The 17768-nt window shown below is 38.3% G+C and overlaps 1 protein-coding gene across 2 annotated transcripts; it reads left to right on the top strand.

Moving 5' to 3' along the window:
* The first annotated feature begins 348 nt into the window (after positions 1 to 348).
* On the top strand, positions 349 to 17755 carry nedd1 (NEDD1 gamma-tubulin ring complex targeting factor). 2 transcript variants are annotated; one of them, XM_023284663.3, is made up of 16 exons: positions 349 to 482; positions 1859 to 2002; positions 2836 to 2930; positions 4707 to 4823; positions 4915 to 5055; positions 7485 to 7714; positions 8791 to 8992; positions 10352 to 10475; positions 10767 to 10895; positions 11872 to 11931; positions 12013 to 12102; positions 13032 to 13222; positions 14104 to 14296; positions 14582 to 14717; positions 15451 to 15517; positions 17358 to 17755. In XM_023284663.3, exons 2-16 carry the CDS (start codon positions 1867 to 1869, stop codon positions 17460 to 17462), a joined length of 2016 nt encoding a protein of 671 aa, XP_023140431.2. In that variant the 5' UTR covers positions 349 to 482; positions 1859 to 1866; the 3' UTR covers positions 17463 to 17755. The 2 variants fall into 2 exon arrangements, with proteins under 2 accessions (XP_023140431.2, XP_023140430.2); XM_023284662.3 differs by having other exon boundaries at positions 10764 to 10895.
* The last annotated feature ends 13 nt before the right edge of the window (positions 17756 to 17768 follow it).

The following is a 17768-nucleotide window of genomic DNA, read 5'->3' as shown; positions in this document are numbered from 1 at the left end:
AATACTTAAAAGATGTGGTGTAAATACTGCAAACATTTGACAAAGATACTACAAAATATTATTAGAAACATTCCAAAGACATGGTGGAAATACTACATAAGAGCTGGTGTGAATATTTAAAATACTTGGTATAGGTACTCCAAATGTCTGGTAGAAATACTAAAGCAAACATTGGTGTAGATACTCCAAATAGCTGGAAAAATATTACAAAAATCTGCTAAATTCTTAAAATATCTAGCAGAAATACTACAAAAAAAGTATATACCAATTGGTGGCGCTAATGCGCCAAGGGCTGTTTGTTGAGCGCCTTCAACTCTAAAACTAGAAGAAGAAACAGCAGAAAGAAAAGAAGAAGAAGTTACAAAAAAAGTCGTTTGTAGTTTTTGCCCTTGCTGCTTGCCGTAGTGGCGGTTTATTGACTGCAGGCGGATCACAAAACAAAACATCTTCATCCGATTTCACTCATTAAATCATCTTTCTGGGTTCGTATGACACAATTTACAGAAACGTTTTAAAAGCTCGAAGACTTTCCAACAACTTCCCGCTTGTTTCGCGCTGTTTTGCGGTTGTTTTGCGGCTGTTGGGTAACTTTAAACCCGGAGAGGCTAACGTTGACATTTAGCTAGTTAGCGTTAACTAGCCTGCTAGTTAGCTTAACTGATTACAGTAATATTGTCTATGTAACCTTCAATTAATGTTTTTTACTAGTTAAACGTGAACAAATAAAGCAATTGTTGATGTTATAAAAGTTTAATAACTGTTTAGAGCTTAGTGTGATCATAAACATCCGACAGAAAAGGCTAAAAAGCGACAGAAATGTATTTTAAAGTTATTAAAAGCCTTAAATTTAACTTAGAAACGTGTTGAATATGTTTTCCAACTTGCTATAATGAGTAATGTCACTTAATAAATGTGATTAGCAGAAACTGTCCAGTATTATTGATTCAGATGCTTGATATTATGTATAATTCATAACAATTGGTTAATAGTTGTCATTTCTTTAAGTATTTGTTTTTTTCAGTTTCTGGTCGCATTAATTAAAATATTTACATCATTAGGGATGTATTGTGTACACCTGATGATGCAATAAAACTGCAGTTTTCAATCAGATTGCTTCTGAGTTAACCAGAATTGTATTTCATCCTGTGTGAAATTAAAAAAATATATAACAGTTTACAATTACTGTGTAAAAAATGCAGGGCTTACAGTCCCCTAAAGCCAATACACCTTTCATTATTGAGATTCACATCTTTTATTGTTTCAATGCTTCATGTGTGTTATTTTATTTTTGATCACAGACTTTGTCCTCTTTGTCATGAAAGATACCAGATTTCTAAAGTGCTGTTCAAACTTTATAAATTAGGACAGTATGATGGTTAATCTGGTGCTTTATTTGCATTTTCCTGTTGTTTCATCTAACTTGGCAAACTCACAAAAGCTAATATGTTTTATAGATAGTTTTTAATCCCTTTCTGCTCCACATAAAGCAACTTCTTCTTTTTTTTAAGGGAAATGCATTTTCACTTTCTTTATGTTAGCTATTAAAAGTGAAAATGAGGCTTGACAACACTGCCTCAAATTTTTTGATTTGACTTTATCTCTAAGATGTGACCACACAGGATTAGAGCTTCTACTTATGATTGTTTTCCTTATTGATTGTACTGAAATTCGAAGTTTTGTCTAGAAAATATCACAGTGAGGTCTGGAACTTGCGTCTTAAGCTTGAACACCACTCCAAAACAAAAAAGTTAGACTGTAATCTTAAAATGTTTGACTTTGATCAGTGATTTGAATAATTATTTTAGCTCCACACAAGATTTCTGCTCGTCAGGTTAATGTGTGTTTCTTTCGCCTCCAGCCGTCGCCATGGAGGAGGTGACCCGCCTGGTGTCTACTGGAGACTCTGTGAAGATCTGGGATGCGGTTTCCATGGCGCCGCTGGAGCAGTTTAACCCTCACAGTGCCAGCCATCCCGTCTCTCAGGCCTGCTGGAGCTCCAACAGTATCCTCCATCATTTGCATAGTTGACTTTTTTTTCTGGATTAGTTGTTTGGTCTATGTAGAGTCAGTTTTCTCTGCTCTTTGAGTCAATTTTAGTATGACGAGACAGTTTCAGTCCTTCTCTTAAATGAGAAATGTGCTTTATTTTGTATGTTAGTCTGATATTTTTATAGTCATGCTGGTTTTTAATGGAATATTGTAGTCAAGACAGCACCTTACGGTGGTTTTATTAGTTTGTGAAATATTTTCTGGATTAACTGATTAGTTGTTTGGTCTATAAAAGGTCAGAAAATTGTAAAAAAACATCCCAAATTTGACCACAAGCCAAATCATTTCAGTTTGCTGTCATAGAGAAGAAAAGAAAACAGACAATTTTCACACTTAGAAAGCTGCAATCAGAGAATTTTGACTTTATTTCCTTTAAAAAATTTCTCAGATTGATTAATCAATGTTCAAAATAATGAGCAGGTAATATTTGATGACTAATTGGGTAGGCTGTTGATCATTGAAGCTCGTCAAACAAGAAATTTGAATAAGCTAACTTGGACTGAAGGGACTTTAGCTAGTATTTTGTGATGTTTCATACTGTGATAATAAATAAATGATTGTCAGACCTATTGTATTATAATAAATGTAATTGTTAGCTGCAGTTCTTCAGTGTATCCTGCTTGAGATTTGTTGCATTAACTATTATAACCACCAATCGTTTATCGACGAGTTTCCTGCTTGATCCCACGTGAGAAAAGTTTTCTGTTTTAATCTGGAGCTGTGAAAGAATAAACTCTGAGAACTGGTGAGAGTAAAAAGTGAACCGTCTTTAACTGGTGCCTCCAGACCAGTACCTGGTCAGCGCCAGCGGCAGCGGAGACAAAGTGGTGGTTTCCAGCCTCAAGTCGACTCCTGTTGCGGTGGTCGAACTGGCCGACGGGGTGAGTGAGCAGCTTCGTTTGCTGTTTTTATTGCTGTTAATGTGATTGTATTGCGTTACATCTTGTCTGTTGCTTTTGTGAAAAATGGTCGTATGATGTTTGCACGTTGAGATTTTATATGTAAAGTGCATTATAAATTAAAGGTATTATTATTATTATTATTATTATTATTTGTGTGTGTGGCTGCAGTGTGAAGGAGTTGTTCTTAAACTAGCGCAGGATTTTTGTGTCAGTGGATTGTGCTTTTCTGTGTTTTTCTGTGGAGTTTTAGTCCTTATAGCATCAAACCTGTTTCTCAGGCAGATTTTTCTCCCTTGTGTTGGACTTTGTGGTTCATAAAACTGTTGTTAATTCATTGTTGGAGGAAATGTATCTGTATATCTAATTTAGTAAATAATAATATACAGTGTTGTTTCTATTTAACTTTGGATTCATTTTTTTCACATTTTTAACAGACTAAAAGTCTAATCTGGCTTTTAATGTCCAAGTTAAAACACTGAAGAAGTTGTCTGGATATATTTGATGTAGCGCAGATTTACAAAAAGGCTGCACTGGTTTATTTTTGTGAAGCTCCAGCAGAGCTCTTACTAAGGTGTGATAACAATACAACACAGGATTTCAAGAATATATGGAATAAAAACCTTAAATACAGCGGTCCCTCGTCTATCGCGGGAGTTACGTTCCAGAAGTAGCGACCTTATTTATTTTATTATTTTAATATATTTTAATGCTTTGTAAACCCTCATCACACACCGTACAACACCGTAGAGCAACACTATGTGCTGCGATCAGATGTCTGTGTGAAAGGACAAGGCCAGATGCTGAACGCTGCTACACAAAGGAGAGAGAAGAGACTGATGCTACGGTCGCTGAGCCAATCAGCAGCCAGCGCTGTACGCTACACATTTTATTTCAATTCAATATGCTTTTAATTTGTTTTCATTATTGCTTCTTATAGTTTTTTTTATATTGTTTTAATTTTTTTTTAGGCTACAAAGTGCTTATTTTTACCGCAAAATAGTTAAAATAATGTAGCGATCGCAGAGCTGGTCACTATGACTGAACTGTTGTGCTGCAATGCACCATGGGAGTTCAGGGTGTTGGGGGTTTAAATGTGTTTTTGTTGTGCTGTGTTTTTGTGGTGTAGTCAGCCTAGTTAGTTCGGTTAAGTGTTGTGTTGTCAGGACCGTGAGTGTGTTTGATGACTTCCTGCCACATTTTCTACAGTGTCGTTCTCTGTTTGTCAAAATAAAAGCATGTGCCAGTTGTAGAGTGCATAAAGGGCAGACATCCTTATTCCAGTGTCGTTCTTCAACGCGGCTCGCCACAATAATAAATATATTAAAAAAAAACCTAAATATTGCAGAATCCCGCGGTGTAGCGAAAAATCCGCGATACCAAATGCAATTTAAAAATCTGTGATGCAGTGAGACCGCAAAAAGTGAACGGCGATATGGCGAGGGACCACTGAATTCAGTTTACTATCGTAGAATACTAGTGGCAGCACTCGTAGACAGTGTGTTTCTGTAACACTTTGGTTTGGTTGCTAACTAGCTGAAAAGTACTTCTGCAAGACATATAATGATGGTGAAATCTGTGTTTAGAGTCTAGATTAGTGAGTTTTGTCTGTGTGCTGCATTATGGGAAATGTTGTCCTGCACTGAGATCACATTAAAGTGTGTGTTTGTCACTCTGTCCTTACACGGAGAAAACCGTGTAAGGAACTGTCTTTTGTTTCGTCTCTGCTGACTAGTTGTTGTCTGATTGTGTGTTCAGAAAAAGCAGACCCGTGTGTGTCTGAGTTCGTCGTCTCAGTTTCTGGTCAGCGGAGGTTTGGATCACTGTGTTCACATCTGGGACCTGAAGACCAAACGGCTGCACCGCTCGCTGAAGGTAGAAGCTCAGCTCAGTTCTGAAATATGCTGCAGTACAAGGCGATGAAGGAGAGAAGCAGTAAATGTTTCCGTCTGTGTTTGTCTCTCAGGACCATAAAGAGGAAGTGACCTGTGTGTCCTTTAATGCCAACGACAGCTATGTGGCCTCCGGGTCCACCAGCGGAGATCTGGTCCTCCACAGTCTCACCACCAACCTGTCCAGCAAAGCGTTCGGACACGGGACCAACCAGGTGAGACTCTTCAGCAGCTGTTCAGCGTTTGTTTATCTCTAGCATTAAAGTGTCCACAGTGAGCCAGAGAGAAGCTACATGACTGGAATAAACAGTGAGCAGCTCTAAATCTGTCAGTCGGTTTGGCTAATTGGCTTTCTTCAATCTTATTATAAGTTTACTCTATTAGTAGAACGTTTCTTTACTAATTCTCAACAATATCTTGATTTATTTGGGAACAATCAGTTTACATTCTCTTTTTTTTAATCCTCCTGTTGTCCTCATCTATGGGCACCAAAAAATATTGTTTCCTTGTCTGAAAAAAATCCAAAAATTCAGCAAAAAAATTACCCAAATTTCTGAAAATTTGCAAAACCTTCAGGAAGAAAATTCCAATAATTCCTTAAAAGTTTCTCCTAAAAGTATTATTTTTAAAAAAATCCCCTAAATTTAGCAAGAAAATTCTTGTAAATATTTTCAAAAAATGAGTAAAAATCTTCCAAAAAATCCTAAAAATATCTAAAGTGATTCCATATATATGAGTAGAACTTCTAATATTTTCTTTAAGAACATTCAGAAAAAAATCAACCAAAATCCAGTGAATTTCACTGGATTTTGGTTGATTTTTTTGTGAATGTTCTTAAGAAACATTTTAACATTTCTTTTTTTCCACCAAAAAATGTTCAAAGATTTCCCAAAATGTTGAAAATGTGGACATCAGAAGTTTCACTGTGGAAATATATTGTTTTCCACATTTTCAAACTTTAAAACGGGTCAATTTTGACCTGCAGGACGACATGAGGGTTAAAAGCGTTATTTTTCCATTTCCATTTCCAGACAGTAGCTAAACTAAACACAGATACACATTTACAGTGTATAACAGTGCTGTGAGCAGCAGCAGTTGAGACGACGGGAGCATAACACTAGAGACTGTAAGAAAAGAAGATTGTTTTCATCGACCACAAATCAAAAACAAGATTCAAGATTTTTATTTGCCATTTGTGCACATGAACAGACAGTTTAGGCACAAAGGAATTCTTGTGTGGGGATTTTTTGGAAGTCGAGTTAAAGAACAGACAACACAAGTGTCAAAAATAGAATTAAAAAAAAAGACACTCTGCATGAGTGATATAAAGGATAAATACAAAAAATAAGAGAACCAGACAAAAATGCTTCAATTGTCCAGAGAGAGAGAGATTTACGTACGTGTTTTTGCCATCATTGTCAGTGTGGCAGGGAAAAAACAGCTGTGGAAAGGTGTTTTGTGTGGCAGGCTGTCATCTCTTGTGTCCCATTTTTCCCAGAGATCGTTCTATTTGTCCTTCTGAAGTCTTAAACTGAAAGTCGTACGTTCCATACACTGGATGTTTGTGATTATTGCAGGCCGTTGGTCGACAGTAGGAGATTCCCCACAAAGCCATCATCTCGTTGCAGCCTTTTTACCCGCTGCCGTAAAGACTTTTAGGAGATACCTGTCACTTTTTCATAAGTTTAGGTCCAGTATCGTAACACAGGACTTCTCTGACAATCACTTTGCATTCTTGATCTTGCTTCGTACACGAACACTTAGTCGCTGTACCAATATAGAAATGTAAAACAGTAGAAATGGAAGAGGAATTAACAGATGCCAATCCATGTCTATTATCCCTAATAAGCCTTGTAGATTTTATCTTCTCTTGTATGAAATAGAGAAGAAAAGAAGAAGAAGAAAGCTAGGATAACCAATAGAGTATTTAATTTCAAATGTGTGATTCGAAATGTTATTTTAAAACAGATGTCAAACAAAGTCTGCTTGGTTTGCAACAAACCATTACTCTTCTGTTAAATTCAAATTCTTCACATAGTTCATGAAAGGTCCTCAAACTTCTGTTTATCTGTTTATCTTTCACCATGAAAGCTTTTTTCTATCTAGTGGAAGTTTGTCAATATTTGTCACATCCAGTGTTGTCTGGAACAAAACAATCAACTTTTTTGGCATTTAGAAAACTGAGCTTCATCGATATTTGTTTGTTTTTTCTTCAAATTATGTTCTTTGCACATAGACAGAGTAAAAATCTCTTCCATTTTAAAGAGACGTGTAACTGTGACCTCTTCCCAACATGCTTTAATCTTTCTGCAGTTGTCAGGGCATTTCTATTGTCAGGCAAAATCTGAAAACAAATCTGAAAACATTCCTGAGAGATTTGAAGAAAAGGTTCCTCAGCCGACCCTCTTCTGATAGTAATGTTAATAAAAGTCTGAAGAGGTAAAGAAAACATCAGTGGGTGAACAGACCCAGAATTTTAAAATAAAAGCTTTTAGGTATTGAGACGGACTATTTTGTTAGTCAGAGCTCTAAACAATCAACCCATCGTGACTTCTTGTTGTCTCATTTTACACATTTTTCTCCTTTTCTGTATTTTGGTTTTCAGCAGTCTAACACTTTTTTATTTCTTCTGCTCCGTCTTCAGCCGATCCACGACTTGAGGCTGTCCATGGTGAAGCGCTCGCTGCTGGGGAGCGTTTCCGACAGCGGCACCGTGGTCCTGTGGGACTCCAACACCCAGAAGGAGCTGCACATGTTCGACGGCGCCCACAAGGCTCCGGGCTCCGGCCTCGCCTTCTCTCCAACCAGCGACCTGCTGGTGGTCAGCGTCGGCCTCGACAAGAAGATCGTCTGCTACGACACGGCCAGCAAGATGTGAGTCTGAACACGCTTCCGATCATAAACATCTTCCCACCACGCCTGGAAAACTGCTCGGGATTTTATTGCAATGGAATATTTCATCTGATCAAACACTGGCATTTTGATGGGAAAACCAGCAAATCCTCATGTTTGAGAAGCTGAAATTAGAGATGAATTGACAAGTTGCACATTCATTTACAGTCAGTTAACTATTTGGGTTATTATCTGGTCAATTCAGCTCTAATCTGTACTTAGTTTAAATCCATTTAATGCTGAGATTGCTTTGGGATAAAAGCTGTTCCTGAATCTGGACTACCAGATTCACTCTAGTTTTTGCAATGATGTGTGCAGCTGGAAGCAGAACAGTGCCAGACATGTTATTTTATCAGATTAATGAACGTTTTTCTTCCTTTTAGAGCCCTTTAAATGTTTGTTTTGCAGCCAAGTCACCATTTTTCAGCAGCTAAACGTGAGATTAAACGTAACTTCTGTGTGATTTTTAAAACTGAGGAACTATTAAGTGTCGTCTGTCACAAAATGGAACGTATTTCCTGCTTGTATGTTTTCTTTTGTGTCTGTGTGAAGCTTAAATGTGACCTTTTTTCACATAAAGGCAGAAGAATATTCTGCAAAATTAGAGGTTTGCAGTTGAATCTGGACTACCAGACTCAGGAACAGCTTCTATCCCAAAGCAATCTCAGTATTAAATGGTTTTAAGCTATCATGGTTATATGAATGCATCGTGCCTTGATTTATTGCTTTGTGTGACGTGTGTCTGTATTATGGTTTTATGTGGGTTTTGTGGTATGAATGTGTTGAATGAAGCACTTTACTGGAGCAGTTCTGTTCTATTCTATACTATTCAATGTCCATTTATATACATAGAAGGAAAATCCACTTCTAGTCTATTTAAAAGATGTAAAACAAGCAGTTAAATGTTTGTGATTCTTATTTTTCTGCACCAAAACTTTACTAAACTGTGATTTTTACGTATTGTTACACCTCTACCTTGGCATATTATGATTCAGTTGTGTTTATGATATCAGAAAATTGACTTTTATTTTGTGTGTAACATTTTTATGTGTCTTCAGCCTCCTGAGGTCGATCCGTGTGGACAGTCCTCTGACCGCCGTGGACTTCAGCCTGGACGGCACCGGTCTGGTGGTCGGATCCACTCAGGGGAAGATCTACCAGTACGACCTGAGGAACTCCAGCGCCCCCACCAGGATCACCGTGGCACATAAAACCTCCGTCACCTGCCTGCGCTTCCAGAGCAACGCCAGCAAACACAAGGTGAACAAACACTAGACAAGAGACTCAACATGAACGTGAACGTTTGACGAAGCCGTGTTGTTATTGATTCCATAAAGAAAAGATAAAACAACAACAAAACTTAATTTTAAATCAGTTCTGAATCAATTCTTTTGTTTATATGTCATTTTTGTCTCTGAAACACTGTCTGTGGGTCATGATAATTCTAACAAATATGCTGAATCTGTGACCTTGATGCTTCATTACTCTGCATCTCAGACTACTCAGTGTATCATCTGGAAAAATACTAGTGTAGCTGCTCCTAGAAATACTGATTAAAGACGTTTTGAACACTCGAATAATTTATTAAAGGTTTCTGAAAGCATCTGTACTAGTGTCCACTGCAGACTGTATTTTTCTTGATGATTACACACATATTTTCCCTGCATGGATGTACATGCTTTATGAGACATTTTACATTTATTTTTCACCTGTTATGCTGCGCTGGTTTGCGTCTTTATTGGTATTTTTGTAGTTTAAATAAGTTATAACAGCCTGCCACACCAGAATTTAACATCATGACGCTGTTTACTTCTTTGTCGTCGTATATTGTGAGATATTGTACTGTAAAGCACTTGTTTAGAAAAGGTGCTACAGAAATAAAGTTTATTATTATTATCATCGTCGTCCCACCTACACCTGTCAAAGGAGAGAGATGCTGGTATACTGAGAGAAGAATGATCAAGTTCAAGCTGCAAAATAAGAGGAAACAAAGGTTTTTGGATGTGGTGAAAGCCGACTGAAAGAAACAAAAATGGATCATTTGGTAACCGGAGCAGCTGAAAAAAGAAGGAGGCGACTGCACATAGATAGTCTCTAAGATTAGAGAACATATTTAGAGTAAAAGTACAGTTACTGCAGTAGAAAGAACTGTAGCTACACTGGTAAAAGTTGCAAGGTTTTCCTGCTGAATACTTTTGTTTATAACTGAACATATCCTAAATTCATGACCTTTAAAATCCCAGTTGGAACAATGGCTTTAACTACCAGTGTGCTGTGGGTTCTGTCAAGCAAAAACTTTGACTCATTTCACCAAAAAGTCCTCGTCTCCTGCGTTCACCTGCCTCTGACCTGGAAGTCAGCCTTGTCCAGCTTTCTTGAAGGATGTTTCAGTTCCTAAAACACATTCAGGATGCTCAAGTGTATTTTTTTCTGCAAAAGGTTCAACACACAGCTGGAATATGTAGGACTGAATAATGTGACTGTATCATATGTCACTATTTGTTTAATGCTCTTTTTGTGTGTTAAATAAAATAAAAACGTCTGACTTCTGTACTTTCTCATCACATTAAGCCACTCTGTGAATTAAATTAAACACTCTTTCTTTGTCTCCATGTTCAGTCCAGTAAATTGGGCTCCACTAAGATTTCCAGCGCCAAAAGATCCTCCATCAAACTGTCCAGCAGCCAACCAGATCCACCCTCCAGCACAGGCCCCGCCCCCCACAGACAGGTGACCAGCACAGGTAGGTTCAACGCATGTTATGAAGTCTTTTCTACATAAATATCTACTGTTTTTGCCTGAATATGATTGAATTAGGTTTAATGGAAAGGATCTTCTGCAAAGAGTGTTGCATTATGGGTCGTTTGTAGCCATAATGTTGCTAAGCTAATGCGTTTATAGTGAATTTATAGTAAGTTCATGCAGTCTCTGCTATATAGAAATGTAGCAGAAAATCAAAAACACTGTCTGGAAGATGCGTATAAGTTTGGTCTAATATTGTGAACAGTAAGTGCAGTTGTTCTGTGTCCAGCAGGAGGCGCCGCTGCAGAGGTGATGAGTCGGGAGGCTGAAGGCCATCAGGGAGCAGAGCAGCCTCCAGTCACGGAGAAGTTCAGCAGCATCGGACGAAACAGTCTGGACATCTTCTCTCCCACTCGTGAAGGTCAGGCCTCTGATTGGCTGAAAGCTAAACTGTGGTTTAATAAATCACACGTGAAAAAACAAGAGTTAGAGTCTAGTATCCCTCCAGATCCTCTCTTTATTTGTAGTGTAGTTCAGGAGAAACTTAAAGGATCATTCTGCTTTTTTTCAGCCTGCCGTGTCTCTGTGGGGCATTCAGGGAAACGAGGAATCACACAAAACAGTGAAAAACACATTTATTTACGTGAATAAAAATGTCAAATTTAAAAAGTCTAATTTTTAGAAATGTGTTCAGAAAGGGTTTATTATATTTTTAAATAATGCTGAGACAAGATTTAGCATTACATATTTAAATATAAAATCAGTTTTCCATTTTCTCCTCGTGTCGCTGCTCTCAAGTCAACAAATAGATGAAGTTTAATTTAGTTTAAATGTTGCAAATAAAAGTTCCCAGGATGAGTTCCGTCACATTTAGTTTGACGTGTCTTACAAACAGTTCATATTGTTCAACACTGTAGTCATATTTCTCTAATTTTATGTGTTGTTGTGTCATGTAATAACATAATCCACATTATTTTTGTGATTTAAGATGACATACATTCGTGTGTTCTGGGAAAGGTCTTTTTAAAAGGTCTTAAATTTGGATTCAGCTCAGTATTTTGGCGTTGAGCTGGGTTGCTTTTTATTTAGAGGTGTTTCTGATATTTTCACCACCTCATGAATGTAAATAAATCTCACAGTTTAATGCATTTTAGTACAATATCACCTTTTATTGTGAGCTCAAAGATTGCGAAGATGTAATTTCAAATAAACAGATCTGCTCGGTTGCATTAAGTTGTGCAGGTGTACCTAATAATGTGGTCGCAGGTGTACCTGTATGTGGCAACTGAGGCTTAGGCAAAAGGTAAAAACATAATGAAGATGTTGTATTTAGAAGAACATTTCAGCGTCTTGTTTTCTGACTGTAACCGTCTTCTTTTTGTCCTGGTGCTGCTCAGATGCTCCAGACTCCAGGATCCCAGGGACGACCGGAGACACCCCGTTTGGACGAACACACGGTACTAACAGGACGTCGCATACCGACCAGTTTGGTGTGACGCTGCTGGTTCTGGGCTAACTTTTATGCTGTGTTTCCATAGTTACCAGCCTGGAGATGCTGTCCAGAGAAGGGGAGGGGCAGCAGCTGATCGGTCGGGGCAGTTTGGACATCTTCTCCCCGGTCAGAGAAGGTCAGAACTCCGTCAGTCTGTTTATTGGGAGGCAGATATAAAATCCTGCCTGTAGCTCAGCCTGTTTACTGCAACCACATAAACATGCAGCAGGTCAGAAGGCAGATTTCTCCCAAACAGCCAAACTTAATTTAGATCGACACTCAAGCAAAAACCTGTTTCTATGCGGATGATACAGTCGTCTATACATCTGCTCCCTCTGCGTCACTGGCGATAAAAGAACTTCAGATTGCTTTTCAGTTATTACAAAGAGCTTTGAATGATCTAAAATAGTTTTTAAACGCCAGAAAACAAAGTTTAGGATTTGTAGTTAATATTTAAGCTCTGCTGTCGTAATCGATCAGGTACTTGATGTTTTTTAAGACAAAGAATGAAACAAACAGCAGAATAAAAAATGCTTTATTTCCTCGTTTTCTCGTTGTTAAAATTCCTCTGTTTCATTCTTCACTTTTATTTAATAAAACTGAGTGTGAGGCTTTTTCTTTGGTAGTATTTTGTAGTTTTCGGCGCAGTGTACTAGTTTTCAATACTACTTTTCCTAGCACTGCCGTCGCCAGCATTCAGTTGGAAAAAGGGTGAAAATATTCAGAGTTTATCCATTAAATCGCTTCTGGATTGGGAGCAGTGAAAATGCATCGTAGATGGATTAAAAACACAAATAATGCTCATACATCAATAATAAATAGGAAATCTCTGTGTAATTCCTCTAGTACTGATAGAACCAATAACATCCTAACTTATTGGTCCATTGGTTCCATTTTATGCCTCTTTTAATTAACGAAAAACTCACTAGTTATATTTTGTACCACCATGTTGTCAACAACCATAATAAAAACCTTGTAGTACATTTAGTAGTTTTTAAGCTGATTTCTTAAACACACTGATTGACAGTTCTGAGGTTTCTGTGATCGATTCGTTGTGTTTTTCAGACTCTCAATCAGGTGCCATCTCTCACCGTAAGACCCCCTTAGGAACCCCCCTGGGAGTCGGCCTGGGAATCCCCCTGTTCGGCTCCGCAGGTCGATGCTTCACCCCCCAGTCCGTCCTCCAGACCCCCTCGCCCATCAAAGAGGAGGAGCCAATCACGGCCAGAGCTGCTGAACCGTGCGACTCCAGAGAGGTGATCAGCTCTGACTAGAAATCATAAACCTGAATTCATTCCAGTATCCGTTCTACTGCGCTCTCTACTACGCCAGAAAAATACACAGTATGTAAAATGTTCTATGACAAAAATACCTGGATTTTCTGCTATATTTTGTAGTTTACAGGCCATTCTAACCCCAGTCCTCTGTACTGTTATGTCAGTATTTGAGTATCCAAGAGAGTGCAACAATCAAAATTTAAAGCACAATATTATAATGAAGTAGTACGTTCAATGGCACATATATACTAAATACAACATTATGTACTTTGTGAGGGCAGCTGTAATATATACCTTAAATGAAAAGACAAAGTATGCAGTTTGGAGCACAGTGACTGACTAGCTGGTTAATTGTTGTTACACCTAATTTAGAGCTAATGGTAAATTTACTACAAGGGTGATTTAAATGTAAAGAAAAGGATCCTAATGCCACCAAAATTCTAAAAGAAAATGATGAAACCAGCTGAATTAAATCACTAACCATTAACTACTAGATATCTCATTTATTTAGGTTTTTTAAGTTGCTGATATCTGTGAATACATAAAGAAAAATGTACAAAGCGTCTACTGTGTTTGTGGTTAAAGCATCAGCAACAGGAACATTCAGTGTTTGTGATCAATTTTCGTCAGCATGGAGGAAATGAAGGTAGATAAAAAGTGAATAAAACCACAGTTAAATCCAAATAAACCTCCAGAAATCAAAGAAAAAAATTCCAACTTGCCTGAGAATTGTCAGTTTTTTTTAATTCTCACATTAATCCAGTGATAGTTGTCTGCACATCTGGAGAATTCAGCTGCTTTAATGTGTTTCAAAGTATTAATACACGTGTTTTACTACCGATACTGTCATCCATCGACAGTCCAACAAAGCCAGCGGTTCCAGCCTGGAAGCAGAGATTCAGACTCCGCCCACCACGTCCCAGCAGACCAATCACAGTCAGGCGGCGCCGCCATTCTTCACTCCAGAGCCCAGCCTCCGGAGAGCCAATGGGGTTCAAGCTCAGCTGAGCTACGACTCACCTGTCCAGGGAGCTCCGCCCACCAGCACAGCAGGTAGAGCGACACTGTGTCTGTGGTTAGTTCACTGTCTGCAGTAATGTAATAATTATACCATAGTACAGAGTATCCCTGAAGTCTGGACACATAGGAAGTCTCATTAACTCTAATTATTAGGATGGACATATGGAAAGATAGCAGATGAATTTAATGCACGTCATCCAAGGAGGATTCCTCATGGCTTTTCCATTTTCCGTGGCTTTTGGATGAAATGCTGCGTTCAGGGTCAGGGATTCTGTTGTAAAAGCAGGAGCTGATTATCCCGGGTGTCTTCTCCTTCAGGTCTGTCGGCCACCATGTCGTCGTCTCTCTCCCAGAACATCGCAGACGTGGTCGGACAGGCAGGAGCTGCTCCCCTCACCTCCCTGCAGATCCACTTCATCCAGAACATGATCCATGAAACCATGGAGGAGTTCAGGTCAGGCTCAGATCTTTGACCGTCTCTGATCATCTACGTTCAGGCTCCACTGTTACAGGCTGGATAAATATTTTTCTTCTTGTCAAACAGATCTGATGTTCAGCCTTTTGGGGCTGAATTTTCTTAGTTTTCTAGGGGGCGCTATTGAGCCATTTTGGCACGCAGGTGTGCCATTCTCCTAAAATATCAAATTTTTCGCCGGTCCTGGTGTGTGTGGCGATTTTCATGCGTTTTCATGTATGTTTAGGGTGTCAAAAATGCCGATTTCCTGGCCGATGAAAAAGCAAATTCCTAGGATTTCAATAGGTTCCTCGTACCACTTCGTGGTGCTCGAACCCTAAATATGCAGAATGCATAAATAAAATACGTACACAACATAACTGGATTCAGTATCACTTGAGACCAGAAAAATCTCCAGTATCCTCTCAGAAATGTGCGGACTAACTTGAAGTGAAACCAAACAAAACAATTTACTAAACTGAATTCCATAAGATAAAGAAGACAGAGAAAATCAGTGTAACCCTTAGAACTCCAGGCAGTTTCCTGGTGTTTATTTTGCTCTTGTCTCGTTCTGTAACAGAAGAATTTAGGGAGTATTTTTGGCTGCAGGACTGAGATTAAACCAGAGGAATGTGATGTGTTTCAGCATTTCGATTCAGTGAACAGAATAAAGATATCAGCTGACTTTAAAGATGTGTAGGATTCTGTGATGGTCTGCTTTTCTGCTCCTCAGGAACGCCTGTCACAAAGACATCATCAACCTGCAGATCGAGATGGTTCGACAGTTTTACATCCAGCTGGTATGAAGCATCACGACCGTTTCTCCTCTCTAGATCAGATCTTCTTATTTACTACACAAAGTATTCAACCCCTCAGAAGAGTTTGAAACACAGTCAGTTTAATTTAGCTTTTTTGACAAGAATTTACACAAAAAAGACTCCTTCATGTCAAAACATGTGAAAACTGATTTCTACAAAGTAATATTGTAACATTTTAATATTGTGATGTTTTCACTGTGACCTGCCAAGGGACTGCAGATGGAAATTAGCTTAAAGCTAACTCTGGTGCAATACATCAAATGGCAACATTTATGTTTTATATTGTACATGGTCCCTTTTCAAATAAACTGATTAATAAGAATAATACGAATTAATTCAAAATTATAGAATAAGTCCACTTTAAAGTAACTCACAAATTCAGTAGGATAGCCAGTTGTTGTTAGAAGTCCCAGTTAGTGACTGATTTAGTTCTGATCCACCAGTGAGTGGACCTTCCAGAGTCAGACGTCTTTCTACTACAGTCACTGAGACACATTCACTGACCTCAGGTCATCTTTATTTCAATAACTCTGTGACTTTTGGCACGAGTTGCGCAAATTGATGCACCTGTCTTGAATTACGGATATTTTACCATTTATGTCTTTTTTTTGGGTTGATTCTTGTCAAAAAAGCCAAATTAAATTGACCGTGATTTAATGTTGAAAGCAATAAAAAAGGACAAACCTCCACTGGGGGTGAATACTTTATATCGGGGTGTCAAACATACGACCCATGGACCAAAGCCGGCCCGCCAGAGGGTCCAATCCGGCCTGCGGGATGACTTTGCAAAGTGTAAAAATTACTGATTTGAAAATGAATACTTACTGTGAAAATATTTAAAGACATTCAACATTGTGTAATGTGAAGTCAGTCAGCAGCTTCAGTATGACAGTTTGGTTTGGTGGAATCCTGTTGTTGATGCACTGGCACAACTTTTATGTATTTTTTGTGTATTCACTACCGTTAAAACGTTTGGGGTCACTTAGAAATGTCCTTATTTTGAAAGAACTTTTTTTTTCAATGAAAATAACATTGAATTCATCAGAAATACAGTCCAGACTGTTAATGTGGTAAATGACTATTCTAGCTGGAAACAGCTGATTTTTAATGGAATATCTCCATAGAGGTACAGAGGAACATTTCCAGCAACCATCACTCCTGTGTTCTAATGCTACATTGTGTTAGCTAATGGTGTTGAAAGGCTCATTGATGATTAGAAAACCCTTGTGCAGTTATGTTAGCACATGGATAAAAGTGTGAGTTTTCATGGAAGACATGAAATTGTCTGGATGACCCCAAACTTTTGAACGATAGTGTAGATTTTATACATTTACAAGGCAGGAGAACAACTTAACCTTCCTTAACAGTTCCCACTTTAGTTTGTATGATGTGATGTCAGGATTACTACACAATTGTCCACATGAATGTAAATTTTAAATGATTCCTAGATCTTGAAAAGTTGTAAAAAAATTTATCATTCAGTTCCACATACCTGTGACTGAATGTTGTGTTCCTTTGTAGACACTCTGTGATCTGTAAGTTGTAGTGTGTAAATGATAATCTGAGGCATAATATTGTTAAAATTTCACTTATTTTTCTTAAGAAATTTCAGGTTGTTCATAATGCTTTATAAATGTTAATACTTTTCAGAATGTACTTTTTTGTACACTAAAACAGGAAAAATGTGCAGTTGTGGTTATTTATCGGTTATTATCTCGTGATCTTACTGGTCACTTGAGATCAAATTGGGCTGAATGAGTGTGACGCCCTGTTTTATACAGTCGCTGTATTTTGATATTGTGATGTGTTGTCGTCGTTTCAGACGGAGATCCACGGCCTGATAGAGAAATACTCGGTCAACGAGTCTCTGGTGGAGGAGATTGAGAGGCTGAAGGAGGAGAACCGGCAGCTGAAGGCCAACTACTGACCTCCGTTACTGATGGATGAAACGCTGCTGCCTGACAGCTCAGTCTGCTTTACTTCATTATCGCCTGTCTGCAGCAGCATCAGGTGTGAGTGCCGCTCATCAGCGTGTTTTTATAGACGGACCGAGGTTTGATGCATCGTCTGCTTGGTAAAATGTCCCATCAGGCATCTTTTGGTGTTGTAATTTATGAGATAAATGTGATGTCGCAGCCTGTAAGAGCAGTCGGTTCATGTGTGCATTTATCATGTTTACATTTTGTCTAAAGAATAAAGAAGATTAATGGTTAATACAAATTAGAGAAGTGCT

This window comes from Amphiprion ocellaris, chromosome 3 (genome assembly GCF_022539595.1).
Source record: "Amphiprion ocellaris isolate individual 3 ecotype Okinawa chromosome 3, ASM2253959v1, whole genome shotgun sequence".
Taxonomy (NCBI): domain Eukaryota; kingdom Metazoa; phylum Chordata; class Actinopteri; family Pomacentridae; genus Amphiprion; species Amphiprion ocellaris.
Note: the sequence above shows the minus strand (reverse complement) of the source record. Positions and strands in the feature narration are given on the sequence as shown.

Excerpts from the sequence above, each read along its gene's own strand:
- nedd1 (XM_023284662.3), top strand. The coding sequence starts at position 1,867 with ATGGAGGAGGTGACCCGCCTGGTGTCTACTGGAGACTCTGTGAAGATC. Across the intron at positions 4,824-4,914 it reads GGCTGCACCGCTCGCTGAAG|GACCATAAAGAGGAAGTGAC; the intron begins GTAGAAGCTCAG and ends TTTGTCTCTCAG. Across the intron at positions 11,932-12,012 it reads CCCGTTTGGACGAACACACG|TTACCAGCCTGGAGATGCTG; the intron begins GTACTAACAGGA and ends GTGTTTCCATAG.